Below are 24,012 nucleotides of genomic sequence, written 5' to 3'. Positions count from 1 at the left end.
GTGAGTCAGCAAACATTGTTACCCGTAGAAAAAGTGTACATGTACGCTACAGAATATGCGGGAAAATGGGAGAGAGGTAGAAAAGAGAGAGGAGGAGAAGGAGGAGGGAAGTGAGAGAGAGAGAGAGAGAGAGAAAGCGAGAGAAAGGCAGAGAGACAGAGAAAACCCTTTATCCCTGTACATGAGTTTATATAGTAATCCTTTACGCGGCAATGTCTCCAGATAATTAATTGGGGGCCGCCACTTAATTCCTCTTAAATGTTAATTCACATTGTGGCAATAATGGATTTCCGTACGTAACAATGGAATCACTTAAATGCCGAGCACAGATTACTCCCATCACTCAAATGTTTTAAAGCAACTTTTGTATGGTTTTAGGACAAATTACCCCCGAGGACGACCACCCCTAGGACAATTACCCCCCCGGAATATTACCCCCGATGAAAATAACCCCCCCCCCCTGAAAATTTCCCCCGCGGACAAACACATCCCCCCCCCCCCCCCGAGGTCATTTACCCTCCGAAAAAAAAATCTGCTTTTTATTAAAACCAACTTGTTATCAGGGTGGACTCCCCTTTAATTGTTTTGTCTTGTTTTGTCCTGTCATGTCTTGTTTATCTTGTCCTGTTATTAATTGTTTTGTCATGTCCTGTATTATCTTATTATGTCAGTTTCAAGTCTTTTGTGTCCCTTTTTGTAATTCTGTTCTTTTGTATATTTCGATTGTTTGGACACTTTAAAAGGGTTTATGAAAATAATGTTCATGTTATATTACAATTATATCGACTGCTACGAGAGGACTAGCTGTTTTTATACGCTCAAGGGATTCAACTTTTCCGCGAGCCAGTATAGAAACAGCTAGTCCTCGAGTATTAAAGCAGTCGATATGACGTTTATATGCCGAATTAAAACAAAAATCTACCATGAATTCTTACCTTAGCATTTTATTAAGTACAAATTTGTTAAAACATCACAGAAAATCTGAAACACTGTCTGTTAATCTTCGCTGGAAAAATGACTGAAAGTTTCAATCATTTGGGAATCGCAGAGAAAAAGCACTGTATGGCGTCCGCGCTCGCACAAAGACAATTTTAACACGTAAACCAATTTCGACCAATCAGATGGCTAGATTTCTAAAGTGAGGTATATAATTATTCTTGGGAACCTACAAAAACAAGCTATGCTTCCCAGGAGGTTCTTGTTTCATTTCATAATTTTGTACTTTAACTTTGTCAACTATGTTATTTATTGTGCAAACAATTGATATGAAATAGAATAAATTTGAATCAATCAATCAATCAATCAATCAATTAACAGGGGGAATTTTCGGGGGGGGGGGGGTTGTCCTAGGGGTTAAGTTTCAAGGGTGGGGGGGGGGTGAATATCCTAGGTTTTTTTTTTTTTGTTGGTGGGGGGGGGGTAATTATCCTCGTGGGGTGGTTGTCTTTGGGGGTAATTTTACGGGGGGGGGGTAATTTTTTGTCCTGGTGGCCGCCAATTAGTTCCTCTTTAATTTTAATTCACTTGGTGGCACTAATGGGATTCCGTAGTTGTGATCCTAAATACTGAAAAGTTCGTTTAATGTTTATCCTGTATAAAGTGGATCTGAATTTATTTTTAATTTGTTTAAGTTTTCTATAACCCTGGAGCTACTTGTTATAGAATAACTGACAGGGCTCTCAATAAGAATAGATATTTTGTTACAGAAAGATACATTCAGGGAGAAATGGTTTTGTGAAGTAGAGAGTATGCGTATGGTGGAGGAAGGGACGAAGAGGTAGAGAGAGAGAGAGGGGGGTGTTACACCCACGAATGTAATAACTCCCACAAATGTAATAACGCCCACAAATGTAATAACACTTTACCCACAAATGTAACAACTCCCACAAATGTAATAACACTTTACCCACAAATGTAATAATTTCACCCACAAATGTAATAACCACTTTACCCACACATGTAATAAATTTGGAGTGATATTTTGAATCACCCACAAATGTAATAATGACTTTACCCACAAATGTAATAAATTTGAAGGGATATTTTGTCGAATTTAAAACTAAAACCCTGTAATAAAGCATGGGTATAGCGCGCAGTCTTTGCTCCAGACCCGGTTATTTAAAAAAAAATAAAAAAATCTTCAAAACTAAGACCCCACCATCTTCCAAACTAAGACCCGCTAATAGAGCATGGGTTTAGAGCGTAGTTTTTCTTCCAGACCCGGTTATTTCAAAACTTTTTAAAAATCTTCAAAACTAAGACCCCATCATCTTATTCCTGTGGAAGAACATAAGTATTAAGCGTAGTCTTTCCTCCAGATCCGGTTTTTCAAAAGTTAAAAAAAAAAAAAAAAAAAAAAAAACATAACAAAACAAAACAACAACAAAACCTTTTAAACTAAGACCCCTCCATCTTCCAAATTAAGACCCGGTAATAAAGCATGGGATGGGAACGTAGTCTTTACTTCAGACTCGGTTATTTAAAAAAAAAAAACCTTCAAACTAAGACCTCACCATCTCATTCCTGTGGAATAACATGGGTATAGAGCGTAGTCTTTCCTCCAGACCCGGTTATTTCAAAGGAAATAGAAATTTAAACAAATCTTCGAAACTAAGACCCACCATCTTATTCCTCTTTTTTTCATTTAAAAATAAATTACATTATTACATATGTGGATACAACACGTCACAAATAAATGATTGGACGGCGGTCACACGAACTGACGAATCAGTCACAATGGTCCAGGGACCGATTCGATGGTTCGTTGACCGTCGACGATTTCTTAATCATGTAAATATTCTAACGCCCACAAATATCCTGAAATTCAATGTTCGTAGAAAAAAAAGTAATTGAATAAGTGACCTTAAATGTATTTAAATATTGACGCTGATTGTTTTATGCATGTGATTATGAAATATGTTCACGATATGTAACATATATTTATATATATATATATATATATATGTACGCTATTAGTGACATTAAAACGTAGGATTGCGATGTTATATTTTCATGAGTGCGTGAATGAATTACCTTTCTTCATGTGATGAACATATCAATTACTTATACTGAAGACTACCAATTGGTACGCGGTACACGGTGTGAATTCATGAGAACGAAATTTATTCAAAGGCAAATACAAACAAAACACATTTATGTTACAGTTTTCCCTACTTCTGAAACACTCAAGCAGCTATATAAACAAGAACAAGTCTGAAATGATAATCGGTTAACAAGCAAATAACAACGCATACTTTCATATAACAAATCATAAATAGCTGTATAACGAAATCGCGCGAAACATATTTGCATGTTTTGAATGAACGATTGCAGAACCCTTTGACTGATCAAATATCTATATACTCTCTCAATCAATGTGAGTAAATTGCAGAGGTTATGGTTTTATAGTATTAAATGCAATGATGGATACATAGATTTTGTAAGATAGAAAGTATTTTATTCCAAACGAATGAAGAGGTTGTTTCATTAATATACAGACGGTAACAGAACCAAAATAATTGTTACGTATAAACAGGTGGAGTAACTCACATGTCTTTTACAAGCAAACAAGGTTATAATTTGGGCAATATTGAACCTGATAACATCAACTGAACTTGATATAAAATGCAAACAACCTAACACGTGACAATTCTTCTAAGCTAGGAAAAACAAGAGAACAAGATGCCGAAATACTAAAATACCTGGCTTTCTGTAACTTAGTATTCGTCCATATAAAACTACTTAACATGTACAACTCCAAAAGTTGTTCAGTAATACTTTTCAGATGCTTTAAGAGTAGACGGAGTTGAAATGAAGTATGACTGATCAAAAGGAAATAATTATTTTAATTATACAATGAGATACAGAATATTAACAACCTTTACCTGATCTCTGTTGAAGAGTTTGGCGTTTGCCACTTTTGAGCCATTTTTCAACCTTAAACAGAAATCTGATTAAAGACATAAATGCAAAACAAACCATACACTTGTATAAGGATTATAAATACATGAATATGTATAGTGATTTTAATAAGCAATAGAGGCATGTAGTTTCCAGATATTTGCTTTAACACTGAGATAACATATTTTATGATATATAGTTCACTCATATGACACATACATTTTCTTTACAACGGTTTATACACTTATAGTGTAGACAAAAAATCACACATGATTGGTATGTAATATACTACGTGAGGATTAACCCGTTTAATGCATAATTGTTAGTTTGTTTTTGGTTGTGCGATCTTTTTCTAAGAAGATCTTCTAAACACAGCAAAAACTAAAGTTTATCCTAATCAAAATAACTTTGTTGTAACTTTAGTGTTCTGACACTGCTCATTACCATGGAGCTACAACCACGAGAGAGAGGACTCCCCCGAAAGAAATGTCAGACATAATCTCTAATCGAGAATCTGGGACACCTACCCCCCCCCCTGCCAACTACCCCCAACTAACTACCCCCTAGAATGATAACCCCCCCCCCAGCTAACTACCCCTGGACATCTACCCCGGACAATACCCCCCCGGACATCTACCCCAAGTCAAGTACCCCCCGGACATCTATCCCCGGGCAACTACCCCCAGACATCTACCCCCCCGTCAAATACCCCCGGACATTTCCCCCCCCCCAATCCAACTATCCCCTTCCAACTACCCCCAGCCAACTACCCCCACCCTGAAAACTACACCCGGACATCTACCCCCATCCAACTACCCCGGGCAACTACCCGCAACTACCTTAATTTGCTTGGGGGTAGATGTCCGGGGGGGGGGTAGTTGGAGGGGGAGTTAGTTGTCCAGGGGGAGGGGTAGTTGGATGGGGTAAGATGTCCGGGAGTAGATGTCCGGGGAGGGGGTAGTTGACTGGGGGTAGATGTCCGGGGGTAGTTAGCTAGGTGGTAGTTAGCTATACCCATGCTTTATTTAATACAGGGTTTTAGTTTTGAACCAATTCGACAAAATATCACTTCAAATTAATTACATTTGTGGGTAAAGTCATTATTACATTTGTGGGTGATTCAAAATATCACTTCAAATTTATTACATTTGTGGGTAAAGTCATTATTACATTTGTGGGTGATTCAAAATTATTACATTTGTGGGTGATTCAAAATTATTACATTTGTGGGTAAAGTGGTTATTACATTTGTGGGTGAAATTATTACATTTGTGGGTAAAGTGTTATTACATTTGTGGGTGTTGTTACATTTGTGGGTAAAGTGTTATTACATTTGTGGGTAAAGTGTTATTACATTTGTGGGCGTTATTACATTTGTGGGAGTTATTACATTTGTGGGTGTAACAGGGGGGGGGGGGTGATTAATTATTAATATGTGTGCACTTTGTTCTACTGACGAGTTGTACCATCATCTTCAGTATATTTTTCTACACATTCGAGGATATTTTCAAGGGGATGGGTCACAAAACACAAAAACTAAGGCACTTTTGAGTGTTCGCCCGGCGGTCTATAATGTAAAGAGTCCATGCACTTATTGTGCGCCCTGTTCAGCGCGTGTGAGAACGCTCGGTTTGTATGGTCGATGTCGCTTTACTTATTATGTGACTATTAAACTTGTGTATACATAGATTTCTTCAGACTGTAAATTTATCAATCGCAATGATTAAACTAGCGGGCAAGCGTTAACTAAAAATATTCTACGGTGTAGAAGTGTGTTTAATGTGTTTAGTATGTACGTCAGGATCGAGATCTGACATAAGGATTCAAAGGGGTGAATGAATAAGGACTAAATTGAAGAAATTATGAACAAAATACGATCCGTTTTTTGAAGGAGGTGGGTGGGGGGTAGGTGGGCAGTGTTTTTTTTTTTTTTAAGGTACATCCATATTTTAAGAGAATATAAATAAGAAGATTTTTTTTTTTTGCTTCTGAATTATAATGTCAAATTTATATAGCAAGGTGCCTTTCCTTAAATTCTACCCATTTCCAATATTGTTGTTTATTATAATTATGGCTAACATATTAATTTTCTTTCTTAATTCAGGATGATGGTCAACTCCTCGTAGAGAAATGCCAGCTATCTACTGAGATGACCGAAAAGTTGTGGTCCTGCCTCAAATCTTTCACCTCACTGAACCATCTCACCATCTCAGACTCCTCTCTCAGTTTCACGTCATCTCCTCCTGAGCTTTCATCCGTCACAAAGCTATCAGCCGAGAGAGTGACGTCACAAAGCTATGGAGGTCTGCTCTCATCGCTTCCTGGTTTGAGAGATATCGATATCACTATCGATGATGCAGAGAGAGACATACCTCAGATCACGGCTGGTCTTCGTCGGACCGGAGGACAGCAGCTCACACACATCAAGCTTACAGCACCGTCATCACTCCCATTACAGAAGAAGAGTGTATCGAGAGAGACGATCAGTGGACTGGGTCTTCTGATCAGAGAACAAACCAAGAACCTGCAGTGGCTTTGTCTATCCAGAGTGAAGGGCACGGACGAGGGAGACTTGGTTGAACTCGTCGAGTGTTGCAAACATGTGAAGACGATGAATCATCTAATGTGAGTTTATTGTACACATTTTTAGTCAGTGGATAATATTAATAATAACAATAATAATAATGTTGCTAGCCCTCCAAAAAATGATTATTGATAACAATGATGATATAATTAACATTAATAGTTTTAATACCTATTAAACCATTGATGAAAATGTCATTTTAATGCTAAAAGTATCAAACATCTTGAACTTCAGATGGTGTTTTTCGCTTTAGTTTACAATGGGCAATTGACACATAGCCTCTAACTAAAGGCGCTTAATTCGTATTTTGTTGTGAATTCATTTTAAATATACCTCTTTTATTGCATGTTTACTATTGATTTAATAACTTCGTTCATGGTTCAAAGAATAGATTGAGAGTCTGTCAGCTGGAAAGTAGCAAATTCACCAACCAGGTGACGTGAATTTCTCGAAGCTAGCAAGGGGTGTGAATGCCATTATGTTCAGTACAAAACATATATGTGTATCATTATCCGGAACAAATAGGTTAGAAATATACCGAAACAAATTATTAACGATCATCTTGCTGTCTTGCATGTAACTGTTCAGCGGTTTTATTTTGTTTCTGTTATCACATAAGGCCCTACTCTTTGTTATGATGTATTTAAATGACCTATACATGTACTAAATTCCTCAATTAAAGATTGTTTGCAGCTGAATTGACCACTTTTTTCCACCTGGAAAATCTTGTTTTGATTTAGTAGTAATAACTGAGAATATCACATTTTATCAGTGGTGTGATGCCAATAATATAATTGTCAACCTTAAGACAAAATAAATTGATTAGTATGAAGCAAAAACGCGTGTCTTTAATGTCGAAGGTCAGTCTATATGAACGATCATATTTTTGAAAGAAGTGTATGTTTCCTCGTGCGTTGGGATTCGTATTCATAATATGCATTTCACTTCGGTCGATCATGTCAACTCTTCGTGTATTGTACTCCGCATAGAAGTAGGAAAAATGTACAGAGTGCGATATTTTGTTCTGATCAGGCTACTTATGTTACTACATCATTCATTTATTAAAACATACATGTCTAAAACCACATGGTCTTTGAGTGTATGAATGAACATTTTGTTACAAGCATAAATCATGTGTTATGCAAACACACAACGAATTAGAAAGGAAAATAGGCATCTGTCAAAGTAAAATGATCACTTATCAGATCTCAAAATGGGTATTTCTCATACCTAGAAATCGGCACTCATTACGGATGATAAGGGGCACTTTATAGAAAGGAAAGGGACACGTGCCATAGTATATAACAGGGACACTTTATATCGCACTAGAAAGTGGCATTTATTACTAAGGAAAATGGGTATTTCGTCAAAGCAAAAGGGTCAACTATCAGATTAGAATAGGGATACTTATCACATGTGATAAGAGCATTTATGCGAACGGGAACGGGGCACTTATTGGAAAGAAAACTGGGGAATTGTCTGTATAAAAAGTGCAAAAGAAAGGGCACTTACACAAAATAAGGGGGGCTCTTTTAAGGTACTCGAAGAAAAGGGACACCGGCTGGAGTGCCGCCTCTGTTGCCTGTTTAAAAAAACAATTTAAACAACCAATGCAAAGCGTTGCATCCCCTCGCCAGGTACAATGGCCTATATACGTCAGAGCAAGTTACCTCCATTATACAATACTATATTTACTGCAGCTTTTTCTCATGTACATAATTATCCCTTTTTGCATATTTAATGAGCTGTGACATTTGGCCTTTGACGTACATATGTAAACAAATCTTTCAATGAACGATTGTTACTTACCACTAGTAGAACTGGAGGTTACTTGTAGATGCCAAAAAGCAGGAGTAGTCTACTAGTGGAAACATTGTAGGTTGACTGGACAAATAAAACTCGACACTTCTACTAAAGTAGGGTAGCTCAGCTAAAGTGTTCGAAAATGCAGTAATGTCCCCCTGCAATTATGTACACAAATGCTATCAGAAATCCTAATTAACTAGATGACTTGAACTAACGAAAGGAGAATAACTTACACGTAAGTTGCTCGTAAGTATCCGTGACAACTCGTGACAAATCGTGGAACTTTGCCTTAATACATCGCGATAACTCGTAACAACTCTTAAATCGATCGTAATGTAGACCTACATAGTGGCCAAATCTCAAGGATCCGTGAAAGATCCGTGAATTTGTGCGACCCGTAATTATTCGTAAGAAACATCCGTGTATGTGAAGGGGATGTAAGTTATATCTCGTGGTTGCAGAAGAATAGGGCACGCATGGAACTGAAGACCGAATTCGGTCTCGTGCGCGGCCTATTTATGTTGCCACCTATTTCTTCATAATTCATACCGTTAACCCAAATAATGCCAGGTCATTTATTTTCGTGTTGATTTTATACATTCTAGCTGCACACAAATAATATTCAGATGATCGGTACACTTCAACCGTACATGCACTCATCTACAAATGGGTGCAATTAACATCTTCTTTCCATTCCTCTTTTTATACGCAATTTACACTTCATTTATATGTTGCAGGTTTCTTGGCTGTGGGACAAACCCAGACGGTAGACTAAGACATCACATCACTGGTCTTAACAAGTCAGAAAAGTCACTCAGGGTGATTGCCTTGCATGTAAGTTACCTACTAAGTTTATCGATTGCTACATGAATGCAAGGGTTCTAGGACAATTACCACCTGGACAATCACCCACCTCCTCCCCTGGCCAATTACCAACGGGACAATTACCCCACCCTGAAAATTACCCCCTTGAACAATCACACCTCTCCCACTCAGAGGACAATTCCCACCTGAAAATTACCCTTTTGGACAATCACCCCCCCCCCCCCCGAAACGAAATAAAAACCGAATTATTATCAGGATGAACTTCCCATTTAATGAACAGGGGGTAATTTTCCGGGGGGGGGGGAATTGTCCCCAGGGGTGGTTATCCTTTGTTGTCCTCGGGGGGGGGGGGATAATTGTCCTAGAGGGTAATTTTCGGGGGTAATTGTCCTCGGGGGTGGTTGTCCTTGGAGGGTAATTTTCCGGGGGTGGTTGTCCTTGGGGGTAATTGTCCTGTTAAGGAATTCAAGTATATCATTAGACAGTGTAACATAAATTTATTTAAATGTATATCATGCGTATAGCGTGTTTGTAAAAATATAGTGGCATCCTGTTTATTGTTATATTATATTGGATGTAGGTGCTGCATGTACATGTGAACTACAAGATTATAAGATTATGCTTCCGATGACCCTACATTTACAAAAGCTTGAAAATAAAATTGAAATTAACATTAACACAAACCGTGAATGACTGGTATGTTTGGAGCCATTCACCAACCCACCGGTCCGTCATATCATGCAATGACAGGTTGACTGTCTAAATGAAAATCAGCCATTCGTAGATCAGATTCACATCTATGCAAAACAAAGTGATTGATTTATTGGCCATATATATATATATATATATTCTGTACCGTTTTATTTAAAGCAGGCTTACCTCTTCAGTTAACAAACTGCTATCACTGAGCGCCCTGCATACTAAAAACAACGTATATACAATATGGATTTGATAAGTACATAATTATTGAACTCACCGCGGCACTAATGTCCTTTGGCAAGACATTGATCTACATTTGCCACTCTCCACCCAGGTGTTAAATGGATACCCGGTAGGATGCGAAAGCTAATGTGCTTAGATTAGCAAGTGTGCGCTTGTAAAAATGACGCCTGGCTGGAATGCTCCCCAGGGAGTGGAAAATGTGCATACATTGTGTGCGGGTAAGCCTGAATCCGATGACCGGGGTAATAATATATTATATATCTGTAAAGCGCTTTGAGAGGGCCTTCGGTCCTGAAAAGCGCTGTATAAGAACTAGCTATTATTATTATTATTATTATTATTATTATTATTATTATTATTATTATTATTATTGCATAACAAACAAAGATATGTAAAACAAAGGTTAATAACATTAGAGAGACACAATATAAATATAAAATTGTAAAGTGTTACTAATTTTCAGCATATATAGTATGATCAAAACATACAGTTGATAAATTATCTAATTGTCCAAATACTAATTACAGCCGTTGAAAGCAAAATGAGGTAATATACTGGATAATGTTAAATGGAGATAGATTTAGTGAGAGCAAATACAGCTAGTAAAGTATAGGGCAATAGAGGAGGAGAAAAAAAGAGGAAGAGGGGGAGGGAGAACAATGGAGTTCCAGGGTATTACATGAGACATGAGTCGGCTGAAATTGTTCCGCTTAGAAAAGTGTACAAAAAAAGTCATGTAAGCTACAGAATACAGGGCAAAAATGGGAGAGAGGTAGAAAAGGAAGAGAATGAGAAGAGAGGATGAAAGTGAGAAGGAGAGAGAGAGAGAGAGAGAGAGAGAGGCAGAGGCAGGCAGACAGAAAAAGACAGAGAGAGAGAGAGAGAGAGAGAAATCGTATATTACTGGACATGTATTGATAAAGTAATCATTTACGTTGCAATGTCTCCAGATAATTATGTGGGAGCCGCCACTTAATTCCTCTTAAATTTGAATTCACATTGTGGTACTAATGGATTTCCGTACGTAACAATGGAATCACTTAAATGCCGAGCACAGATTACTCCAATCACTCAAATGTTTTAAACAACTGTTGTATGGGTGTAGGACAAATTACGCCCGAGAACAACCACCCCCTGAAAATTACCCTCTGTGTTTAGTATGTATGTAAGGATCGAGATCTGGCATTAGGATTCAAAGGGGTGAATGGATTAGGAAAACATTGAAGAAATTACAAAAAGACGACCCGTTTCTTGAAAAGAAAGAAAGAGAGAAAGGGGGGGGGGGGGGCAGTGATATTGTTTCTTGACAGGTACAGCAATATTTTAAGAGAATATAAATAATACAAATGTTTCTGTTTTTGCTTCTAAATTATAATGTCAACTTCATAAAGCACGGTGCCTTCCCTTAAATTCTACCCATTTCCAATATTTGTTGTTTATTATATGGCTAACATATCAAATTACTTTCTAATTCCAGGATAATGGTCAACTCCTCGTAAAGAAATGCCAGCTATCTACCGAGATGACTGCCAGATTGTGGTCCTGTCTCAGATCCTTCACCTCATTGAACCATCTCACCATCTCAGACTCCTCTCTCGGTTTCCCTTCATCTCCTCCTGAGCTTCCATCCGTCACAGAGCTATTAATCGTGAGCGTGACGTCACAAAGCTATGAAGGTCTGCTCTCATCGCTTCCTGGCTTGAGAGTGATCGATATCACTATCGATGATGCAGAGAGAGACATAGCTCAGATCACGGCTGGTCTTCGTCGGACCGGAGGACAGCAGCTCATAAACATCAAGCTTAGAACACTGTACACACTCCCATCAGAGAAGAAGAGTGTATCGAGAGAGACGATCAGAGGAATGGGTCTTCTGATCAGAGAACAAACCAAGAACCTGCAGCGGCTTTGGCTGTATGGAGTCGAGTGCACAGACGAGAAAGACTTGGTTTACCTCCTCGAGTGCTGCAGACATGTGAAGACGATGTCAGAGCTGTGGTAGGTTCTTGTTTAAATCTTGTATAAAATAGATTACAATCCTACTAGACGATCCTGTTTAGTTAGTCTGCCGTGAGAAAGCATAATGATACGAATGCGTGAAGGGATGCAAATGTTAAAACGTGGGTGTTACCTCCACGTTAGGATGGGTTTTGTTTTATTATTGCTCTCAATTGTTATTTAAGAATTTCCAATGTACAGTCGCAATGAATAGAATTTGAATACCTGTATTGAAAAAAAATTGGTATACAGTTGCATGTATTATTATGAATCGTCGGAAGGTAAAAATATGTAAGTCCTTTTTTACTTAAAAAAAATCATATCCTGATAAAATTAGTTATCATTATCATAAATGTTCGTTATTATTATTATTTATTATTATTATTGTTATTTTGCCACTACTATCATCATTATCATCATTTATTATTAGTGCGTTTACTACTGTTAATATCATCATCATGTTATTATTGTCACTATCTTATTAATTATCATCGGTATCAATATTTCGGGTTACAAGTAGACCTACGTGTTTTATTTTTAAGCAGAATGGCGAATCACTGAATACCGGCAGCGAATCCAAAAGTGTTGCGCTCTAGCTGCAATGAACCGTTAAATTAACCTTTTGAAAATTATTCTACATTGTTTTTCGGATGCATCGTCTAAAGAACATCAATTTCCATGAGTTGGCATGGCATGTACACTGCAGCCCCCCCCCCCCTCCCCTGGCCATCGTCAGCTCTACTCTTCGACTCAGAATTTGTGAATTTTCGAAGCTTAAGCAATGTCAAGCTAGGGGAATGACTAATTTCCCCTTTTCTCCCCCTGGAGGATGTTTCATCAAATAAAATTAATTTCGATTTTAAAACATCTTTTTTTTTAAGGCCGATTCACTTTTGACTTTAAACTGATGCTCGTGAGCTGTTTCATCGAATCAAATTTAAGCTAGAATTGATTTTGATAAATTTTTGGTTAAATTATGTAAAAGGGCTTTGTAATCAAGGCTAGTCGATTTTGGGTCAATCAACCACAAAATTGCGTCTCTAAACTACTGCAAGTATCGAAGTGAGGTCCTCGAAAAGTAAGTAAATTCCGTTCTGTTGATACACAAATTGTTATTTTGGTAGAAGGAAAGTATTCCTCTCATTTTTAACCGAACGATATTTGAAATAAATATCAACTAAAAGCATTCCCCAACTGAGCTAAACTTATTAAGTTAACTCTTCGAATTGCACCGGTTCATGCATTTCCGTCCCATTCATATAGCATACATTCATGCAATGTTTAAGTTACTGTACTTGTCTGACGATGTTAAATATTTGGTTTAGGACATGTAAGAAATATAGTTTATTCTTGCATTTGATAACAAAATAAGTCTAGGCCTACCACGGCTTTAGGAATCATCGCGTTTTATGGTTTTGCCGATAAGTACTCTAGAGAAAAGGTCTAGAGGTCTAGGCTAGATCTAGTGCTTATAATTGTACATTTGTAGATTTAGATCTAGGCTTAGGCCTAGATTCTGAATCTACATGTAGGCCTAGATCTAGGCCTAGGCCCTACTTTGTTTTTTGCCGGAACGCAGTGCGGTAGCCCTTGTTTCGTGTTAATAATAACAATCAACGAGATCATTGCTTTAACGTTAACATTTTATGCAAGACAATTGGACTCCACAGTGTCAGACCCACGACCAAGTTAGATCTTGATAAAGATCTTGATGTATCATGTAGATTTAGTCTAGCCTACATAGATCTAGGGTAGATTTAGACTACACTGCATCCTTTGTGCAGGACTAGCTTGTATAAGTTGGAAGTTACAGTTAGTCCCTGGCCTTAGTCCTAGATCTTGACTAGATTCTACTTTTATTGTTGTGACATCTGAATTAACATGAGTTAGATCTAGTCTAGAGAGGTCTACATCTCACAGTACAAATTTAGATTTTAGACTAGATGTAGAATGTTATGTACGTCTAGTAGGCTCATATATTATCTGGCCTTATATTTTGTTTTTCTTTCAGAGTCAGAGATGGAGTGGACCTGGACATTTGAGTCATATCCAAGAAATAGACCTCTAGTCTAAGACTTCTCTCTCACCGTATCTTCAACGTCTTGGTCTAACTTCTCATCCTACCTCGGGGAAAGGGTTTGGATCTGCATATTGTAATCCAGTTCAAGGTGTACTGCAGGTCCTACCGTGCTAAGTGGCCTTTTGATGTGATTTTCTTAGCAAAGTTTGAAAACCGACATTAAAATAAGGGTGAGTTTTTTTGTTCTTCTTCTTCTAGACCTAGGCTACATAGAAATGGATTAATAACATGTTGTTAAGTTTATAGTCTTGATGTTCATTTATGATAAACGGTTAAGATACCGGATATGGGATTTTACAATAACAAAACTGACAATTCTGTATTCTTAATTTAAGAGGAAGCCAACCATGACAGGTCAAAAACATAGATAAACTACTGGATCAGTCAGATTTTGATCAACATTGTACATAGCATATATATGGCAGCAAAAGTATACAGATGTGGTTGAACAAGCTCTAATAAGCATATGCATGATGTAAGCTTCAACCTGTTTGTTATATACCAGTTTAAAAAGGTATCTCTTTCCCTTCTATTCACCAGAGGGTTACTTTTATCAAATCTTTGTACAATAGGGTTTTGTTCAAGATCAGATTATCCAAGATTGGGATTACAGTGCTGTAGAGTCAGATTACAAATGAAAGCCCAAGTTCAAGATCAACACATTCAAGATCAACATTTTAAAGAAATGTTTGGGATCAAGATCAAAATCAAGATGAGTTCAAAATATGTATTATAAAAAAGAGGTTCCACGTTCCATAGTCCAATTGATACAGTTATCACACTTTCTAAAACTTTCAATGTTGTTTAATAGTGACATAGTGGTTTGACCCAAATACATTTAAATTACAAATAGAATCACTGATGAAATTGTACTTTTGTCCAGTTGAACACATTAGATTAGGTAAATTGACAACTATTTTTGAAATATATTTGCTCTCTTTATGGTATATGTATATCTCTGTTTAATACTTACCAAATGGTTATGAAAAGATTTTTTTTTTCCCAAAGCCTAAAAATTAATTATGTATTTTTTTTTCTAACTAAAACTGATTTCGTATCGATATTTTTTGAGAATATTTTGTATCCTTCTACTTTATTTATTTTACAATCAAAGAAATTGACATGACCAGAAATACAAAAATTGAAAAATTACACTAGTATTAATTAGTTTTTTTATTACATAACTTCCAATTCCAAATTCAAGACTGCAGAGCCTGAATCCCCTGCAATATTATGCTTCATATGGAACATCAGCCAGCCTACAGATACAAGCTTCCTTTTCCAGCTCTAAGCAAGAGGGACGACAATGCTAAACAGATCGTGGACTCGTCGCTTTCTCATTTAACTACGACTTCCAGTGAAACAGATTTTCAAATATACTCATCTGAAGATTTTGAAAGTGCTCCAGTCTGTGTACTAAAATTTGCCATCGAGTATGAGATTATTGGTTTAATAAGATTCCATCAAGTAATGTTTTAAAGGAAGTAAACAAATTAATGATACTTCCAAGAATTCTATTCTTTTAAATAGAATTGTAGAATCTTGGAGAAGGAAAAAGAAAACAACTAATTACAGTTGAAAGATAAAACTAAAGTAATAATCCATATTAAGTTTAATAGCTCTGCAATTTAAGCCTGCACTTTCGAGAGATATCTTGCTAAGTGTTGTTGCTAATTTAAAAATCTATGATTCTGTCATGGAGGCTGTTGTTTCTAAACTTACATGCCATAGATGAATCTGTTCTTGTAGATAAATCTTAAAATATCAAATTGGAAATTTTAAAGTAGCAATTCATCTGAGCAGCAGTCGACCAATTTGAGGCCCCATTTGGAACTCGTGGTAGAGTTTCTGTTGGCATGGATATGTGTCGATAATTAAGAGTTGATACCTGAATTGGATATTCTTAGCAATTGCACAAGAACAAATACAAAAGAAATAACCGAACATTGTAATTGCAGTGAAAACAGATTTGTCCGGCAGGAAATAATATATCAACTCGGATTCATGTTGTCCTTAAACAAAAATCAAAGCTGACAGAAAAAAAAAAGATAATCAAGTTCGTATAGACAAACTGTAGTATCAAGAAAAACACATTTTCATCAACTGCATGACCTTACATGACAAAGTGTATTACCCGTAGATTAACAACCATATTAGTTACAGCAATCCCTACTACAAACGTTACTCTTTTAATCTCTACCAATGTACCTCGACTACACAGTGGCAGATATTTGCTGCAATAGTTTTAACAACCGGTTGTCACTTTAAAAGCAGTACTTTCATTTGTGTCATTGAAAATGTTATTATTGTATCCCTTGAAATAAATTGCTATTGCTCATCATTTATATAATGTAGATTTTCATGCATTAAAGCATAAGAATAGCTATAAGAATTTAAAGCTTGACAAATTTATGTTAATGTTATTTTGTATTTGAGCAATGTATTGTTTGTCATTTAATAAGAACAAAATGGGTTATGCAAAAATTGAATGGATGAGATTGTGCGCTAACACATAAATAGTAATAATGAAATGATGATAAAGGGCAATGATATGTGATTCAATGATGGTGTGTCTGTTTGAGTGATCAGATAACCTAGCAATGCTTTTGTTACAAGCCAGTGGTTATCATTTGTATTGTTTAACTTAATGTATGTATTTATTATTATTATTATAATTATTATTATAACTGTTTTGTTGTTGGAGGGGGGGGGGGGTGTGAAAGAACAAAACAATCACTTTGAAAGGGACAGAAAGCAAAGAGTTGCGATAGCAGTGTGGTTGTGTGTTAATGAGAGAGAGAGAGAGAGAGAGAGTATGCGAATGGAATAAGGGCACAAATTGATAAACAAATAGATAATTAATGGCCCAAAATTTGCCTTTCATTTTGTACAAAATTCTCCATTCTCCAATACATAACAAAATTGTTAGTCTTCATTTTCGCCTTTTAAGCAAATCAATGCTTGAAGATATCGGATTAATAATGGGATGATTTTTGTTTTAATTCGTTTTAATTAAAGAGGGTTACTCTCTCAGTATTCTCAGTTTCCTTGGAAACCCTATACAAATACACTGAGAGGAAATTGCACACAGTTTAAATACATATCAAATATCATATCATGGATTCTTCTTTTTTGTTTTTGTTTTTAAATTGTATACACCAGATATTTGACCAGTTTATAAAATGAAATATACTTCCCTACTAATCGAAAATTAAAGCAGGAAAGCTGAAATACTCGTTTGGTTTCTTTATTACCGAAATAAACAGTCTCTGGGAAAAAAAAAAAAAAAAAGAAGAAGATAAAATTGATCTTAAAATTTATATGGATCACTTTTTAAGTTAAAATTATTGATAATTTTTTGTTGGGGGGGGGGGGGGGGATGAAACGGCCTAAAATCGAAATCAATTTTAGGCCCTTAAAGTTTATCTGATCATTTTAAATATTAACTGTAATGCTAGATGAAACACCCCCTTATCATCCCCCTTCCCGGCACTTGTAACTTTTGTCGCTAAGCAAATTAAATAAGGCCTACAAAATCAAATCGTTCATGGGAGAAAACAAATCTGATATAAAGATCTAAATCCGAACATGAAAATACTAAGAGTATCATATTTTACGCATTCTCTGTCTGTTTCTCTTTCTTAACTTCTCTGTTCTTTGTATGTCTCTCTATTATATATTCCTCTCTCTTTCTATATAATTATATTCTCTCTTTTCGTTATATCCCCCCCCCCCTCTTATCGTGATCTCTCTCTCTCCCTCTACCTGTACTTCTTTCTCTTTACTCTAACATGCAACGCACCTTACCTCCATCACTCTGTTTTCTGAACATAGGTTACACTGGTGTGGAACTGGAGAGGGCGGCAGACTGGAATCTCATCTCAAAGGTCTTCAAGCATCATCAAGCGGCAACCTCTCCGTGATGCTTCGTCATGTAAGTAACGCTCCACGTTATGTGCACCGTACACTTTCACTATTTCTCATATTCATCTGTATAATGACCGCTATGATGATAATATTGTTTTGTATATTGTTTTTAATATTCAATTTCTAAATTTTCTTTCCATTTTTGGCCCATTTTCTTTGTTAACGTTTCCTGAGTGTTATTTTTTTTCTTGTAAAATAATCCCCTTCTGCTTCGTAAGTTTTTCAAACTGTTTTATATTTAGAGTTTTCGTATCATACTATTTTGTCTCTGTCCCGGGTCCTGGCTTTATTGCTGTTGATAATTGTTATCCCATTTCTTAGTTACCAAATGCTCAACAGAATATCGAAACTTAGCTAAATGAAATGTTTGTATATTTATTATATCCCATGTGTTCCTATTACGTTTTAACACGTACTTCACTTTGTTCCTCTGTCTGGATTTGCACTTCAACATTCTATCAAATATGTCATCAAATATTATCTTTGTTTTCGGAGTTGTTTCGATGGTACGGGGGGGGGGGGGGGGGGGGGGGGGGGGGGGGGGGGGGGGGGGGGTAAGCATACATTTTTTTTTTTTTTTGGTCTTGAAATTTGAAAATTGACATTTTTCTTCGTTGGGGGGGGGGTAAGGTCACCTTTTTTAGGTTAGCCGTGGGCATATTTTATTTTATTTTATTTTTTATTTTTTATAATAAAAAAAAAAAAAAAAAAAAAAAAAAAAAAAAACCAAAGGGGGGGGGGGGGGGGGGGGGGGGGGGGTTTAGGTTTTTTTAGGGGGGTTTACACACATAAAAATACCCCCCCCCCCCCCCTGCGTACGCCCCTGGGTTGAGATTATTCCATGATCTTAATCATACAAGTAAATTGACATGAATAACAATAACAATCATGCACTTGTTTAAAACAAAATATATGCAAATTGTCAAAAAGATATATATAGACCATGTCAATTTTTCAATATTAATGAGAAAGAGAAGAAGCGACATGCAGAGGAGAGAAGAGATTAGTAGAAGAGTAGAGAACAAAGCTAAACAGACCGACCGAGGAAGAAAAAAGGTATGAGAGCCAGAGAGGTAGGAGAGGGTTGATAGGAGAGGGTAGACACACCGTACGTTAATACATTGACCATAGCTCTTATAAATCACACATCTTTCTTTATTTACACGGAATATATTAAAAAGGTATGTTACAGGTGCAACTCTTCTTGAACACTAAATAGGAAAGAAATTTACATAATAGGGTAAAGGAAGAACAGGAATGATAGAAGCGGAAAGAGGGAAACTGGCAAAGGAAGAGAATAAGACCAAGAAGAAAGCGACGAGGGAGATAAATCTAAAGAGAGAGAGAGAGAGAGAATTTGTAGGTAAGAATTAATGGTATAGGAATAAATAGTTCGCTATGTTATTATTCATTCATAATTTTGTTACATACAAAGAATAATAAAAAAAATATATATTAATTTGTTGACGTAATGTAACATTGAATTATATTTAAATTAATAGATGGGTAGGAGAGGAGAGAAACAAAGAAAGTGGAGAGAGGAGGAAAAAACTAGCAAAGGAATATGAAGAGATTTAGAAGGATACAGAGGGAGAGTGAGAAGTATAGAAAGGAGAGGGAAAGAGAGGTGGAAGAGGAAAGTTAAAAGTAAGAAAGATTGGGGACATGATGGATCTCTACGATGCGATTCGACTGCAACTAATTATTTCCTTTTACAGACAATATTGAGCAACTGTTGCAATTTTTTTTTTTTAATCCTCTGCAACGACTGTGCAACTGTCTGGAAATCACTAAAAACCCGTAAATGAATTAAAATCGGATGAGTATTTTTCTAAACATTATCTTCAGCTATATATTTTGCGACCATGACAGTACATAGGATCATCGAAGTTCACGAATCTTCCATGCGGAGAGAGAGAGAGGGGGGGAGAAAGATAAATAGAGAGAGAGAGAGGAGGGGTGTAGTAGTCTTGTTTTCACGGCAACAGACTTTGGATCGGTTCGAGTCCCGCTGCCGCAGTAATCTACATTTGTCACTCTCCACCGAGGTGTTAAATGGGTACACGGTCATGTACGTATAAAGCGAATGTGAATGTGGTTGTAGCTTGTGTGAGCTTGTAAAAAGGCGCCTGAGCTGGAATTATCCCCATGGAGCGGAGCGTGTGCACTTTCATGTGCGGATTAGCAATTGAATACAATAGCGGGCTAATAATAAGTACAGTGTAAATTATAAATGTTTTATAAATGCGATTATAAATGTTATATTATGCGCTACAAGTGTGACTTTTATTATCATTATCATAAATATTATTATTATTATTATTTTCATTATCCTTGTTATTAAAAACACAGAGGGTGAGATATAGATAGATGGTAATTTAAGAATATGTATCAAATACAATCGTATCCATTTTTATCGAAATTAAATGAGATTTGTTTCGCAGGGTATATGTAAATGCTGCTAACAATAATTGTTACATCAATTACGATATATCGATCTCATCAAATACGGTAGGACACTACTGCTGAATCTTTCCTTTCTACACTTAAGACTCTCTTAGCCTATTGTTGTGTCGGAGCAGGCGCGAATGCAGGGGATGGGTCGAGCGGGCCTTGGACCCAAAGACGGGCCCCTACCCCTGGCAAAAACAAAAATAAAAGAAAAAGATGGTTACCACAAATTTACCTTTCGTTTGATGCTCAAGGGGGGGGGGGGGGGGTGTTGAGTTTTTAAAAAGTATTCACTACCCCTCCCCCCCCCCCCTAGCGAAATATAGGACGGCGCGATTTTCAAATCTCCGGGGGCAAAAAAAAAAAAAAGGAACACAAATTAGTGCTCACTATTCAATTTTTTCTTCCCATGATCATTCGTTATGTTAAGTTATTGGGGCCACTAGGGCACGAACGTACCACCATCGCATGGTGAACAATTAGAAAGAGAGAGAGAGAGAGAGAGAAAGAAAGAAAGAGATACATGTATAAGGCGATATAAAGAAATAAGAGTGAACAGGAGGAGAAAGAGGATAAAGACGAAGATAAAGATGATGATGATGATGAAAAAGAAGAACATTCCCTTTCCTGCCCTTTACAAAATTGTCTTTGTTAATTTGCATTTTATCCACCTAGTGAGAGTGGTGTCAGCCCTCCCCCCCCCCATAATGCCACTATCAGTACCTAGACCCATGCTACGTCATTGGAGTGAGGCCCTATGTTTTCATATAATACTAACTAATACTAAACATATTATAGATCTGTCTTTTTTAACAATTATCATTATGAAATAAGGGACTTGAAATAGTAAATTTGCTATTTTGTTGATGTAATGATGTCTGGGAATTGATTTCTTTCTTTTCAGAATGATTTTACTAAGGTTTATTAGTTAAGCTTCACGTTGTATGCTGATAAGAAAATTAGGGTTCCACATAGCTAATAAGTCATTTTCTGCTTTCTGTTACAGGACTCCTACTATCGGCCCATTATGACTCAGGTCCAGCAAATGAAAATGTCATGATAACCTGGAAAGGAGGTTACTCATTACACTCTTTTCCGTTTCATCTTTATTCAACAGTCCCCAGCTAGTGGATAATTGAATTCGATGATGCATTTGGGGAAGATTTTACAATAATATACATCTTTACCTAGACACGAATAGGAAACAGAATCAGGAATTCTTTAATAACACTATCATGTATCAGGGCGGTCAGTGGAAGAACCATCAGTATAAAGACACTTAAACTGTTGGTATTATCATAACCCTTAGGTAAAAAGAATATTTCATAATTGATATGTAAAATCCAATGAATATGTAAACATTGCACTTCTACGTCGTTGAATATTATTCCTCTTATCGTAATTTCATTATGTTTTCTCGTTCAGGACAATTCCTATAAGCGTCATAAGTACCGCATTACCCACACTGATTGAGCCACAGTGCAGCTGCAGCTGACAGAGTGCATTGCCTTGTACCTGACATCATCATTGTTCTCACATTTGATGAGTTCCAGTGATGACTACACACTACCCGGTCAAGTTGACATGCTGCATTGTCTCATACCTGATATATACCTGATCTACTTCCTGGTATTCGTTAACCCATTTCCTACTGGAACCGGGTTATTTTTGTATTAAAGCTATGGGGAATATGTTACATCAGTAGTCAACATGTTAACTTCCAGGAGAAATGAAGTTCAATTTATTTCATCTTCATGTTTAGATAATGTAGGCCCCTGCTTACCAGCTTTATGCATTGTCATTGGTAATTATGTTATTGAATGTAACTCATGCCTCATTTCCATCATCGAACTTGGAATAATTTCACTCCTTATTACAGTTTTTTTCAAATTATCTAAGCAGCAGGTTGTTTTTACATTTAGATATAGAAACACTTATGTACAAATGTGTTGTTTGCACTTTTTATGAATCAAATAATCGACGATGTAGATTCATAAAAAACCCAGCTGTTTGGGAATTTTTTGGAAACATACGAATTAGGGATTATTCATCATCTTTAACAAAATGTGTTTTTCCTATTCCTATTTGTTAATGGCCTTGTATTACGTTTGGCATTATTCATTATATTTTCGGAGCATTTATATCAAAAGAATGCAATTTATGTCAGTACTTGACATCACCATTTAAATGTGAGACATATACCCAATGAGTCCCATGGGATGCATGAAGCTAATTAATGTTCTTGTTGTAAAATTGTGCATATCTTTATTATGAACCAACTTTTGTATTATATGTACTTTATATGTATTATATGCATATACGTACACACATTTTATCATTCATTATTTCGACAACTACACCTTGGATTGCTACTAGAATATCACTGTTTATTGTATTGCAAATAGGTTTGTGTGACGAAAGAATTCACGAAGTTTACATAGTTTATCTTTAATAGAGGTGGTTTAAAGGAAATTTGTTATGAATACAAATGTGTATGTGTTCGAAAAAGGGAAATCGAAAACAAAAATAGCAAAGACATAAAATACAATGCATATAGTAATCATTGGTTTTATTACAACTCTACGACAGTTAAATATGATATCTGTTCAAGAAGATGTATATAAACATTGAGTTATCAGGTTGTGGCAAGTGATCTATCTGGATCTTGATTCCTGAAATTATGGTAAAAGCAAACATAAATGTTATCACAGATGTCCAAACAATTGAAGACTTTTTCATTATGAAGGGATGCGTTGTTCTAGCGCCACCTTGTGACTGCTTTAGTAATAAACCACATGAAAAACTGTGCAGTCAATACCCAGGAGACAACGTGTAACTGGTGCATTTCTTATCGTCCCTAAGGTATCACAGCTATACAATTTTGAAAGTTGTAATCACTACACTTAAGGGAAATTCAAATTGGCAACACCGGTAATGTCACTGTGATGTAGTGGTGAACTATTTTCCCATTTGTTCCAAAACTAAAAAAATACGACCATTTCATTTATTTTTTAAATGGATGACTCGGAGGAATCTTGAACTTTCAGAGGACTTGTAATAATAGGCTACCTACGATGCATGTTTAGTAGTGCCCCAAGGGAGAGGGAATATGCGAGAAAGATAGGCAAATAATATATTTTGTACACGACAAACGGGACAGTTGTCCTTAACTACGTCACAATCCACTGACAAAAGTGCTGACGTAAGAATTGCATATATCATATTTCAAACCTGCATAACTCTTTCATTATGGATTAGATTTATTTCAAACTTTCGCCATTTATATTGGTTTATTTTTCTACTGTCATACAAATGAGGATTGGATTCCCCCCCCCCCCTTGACCATATTGGAGGGATGATGTAATAAATACAGTTTATCCAGTGTGATGGGGGACATGTCTAGTCCGTAGATACTATCTGCGCATGGATATAAAAATGTTTTTAGTACCAAACGCAATGAGATGACAACTGATATGTGGGCATGAAAGTTATGTAATCA

General features: G+C 36.4%; 1 protein-coding gene and 1 long non-coding RNA gene across 2 annotated transcripts; both read left to right on the top strand.

The window, feature by feature from the left end:
• The first annotated feature begins 6,207 nt into the window (after nt 1-6,207).
• On the top strand, nt 6,208-23,310 carry LOC115927523. Its single transcript, XM_030993549.1, has 5 exons — nt 6,208-6,525; nt 9,028-9,124; nt 11,535-12,055; nt 17,970-18,069; nt 21,939-23,310. Exons 1-5 carry the CDS (start codon nt 6,512-6,514, stop codon nt 21,984-21,986), a joined length of 780 nt encoding a protein of 259 aa, XP_030849409.1. The 5' UTR covers nt 6,208-6,511; the 3' UTR covers nt 21,987-23,310.
• LOC115927524 lies at nt 13,977-16,523 on the top strand. The gene is made up of 2 exons (XR_004065700.1): nt 13,977-14,305; nt 15,340-16,523. It is a non-coding gene; the product is annotated as an uncharacterized LOC115927524 (long non-coding RNA).
• Nucleotides 23,311-24,012: the final 702 nt, after the last annotated feature.

This window comes from Strongylocentrotus purpuratus, unplaced genomic scaffold (assembly GCF_000002235.5).
Source record: "Strongylocentrotus purpuratus isolate Spur 01 unplaced genomic scaffold, Spur_5.0 spur5_scaffold_20, whole genome shotgun sequence".
In the NCBI taxonomy this organism is placed as follows: domain Eukaryota; kingdom Metazoa; phylum Echinodermata; class Echinoidea; order Camarodonta; family Strongylocentrotidae; genus Strongylocentrotus; species Strongylocentrotus purpuratus.
This window is presented reverse-complemented; position numbering and strand designations above follow the sequence as displayed.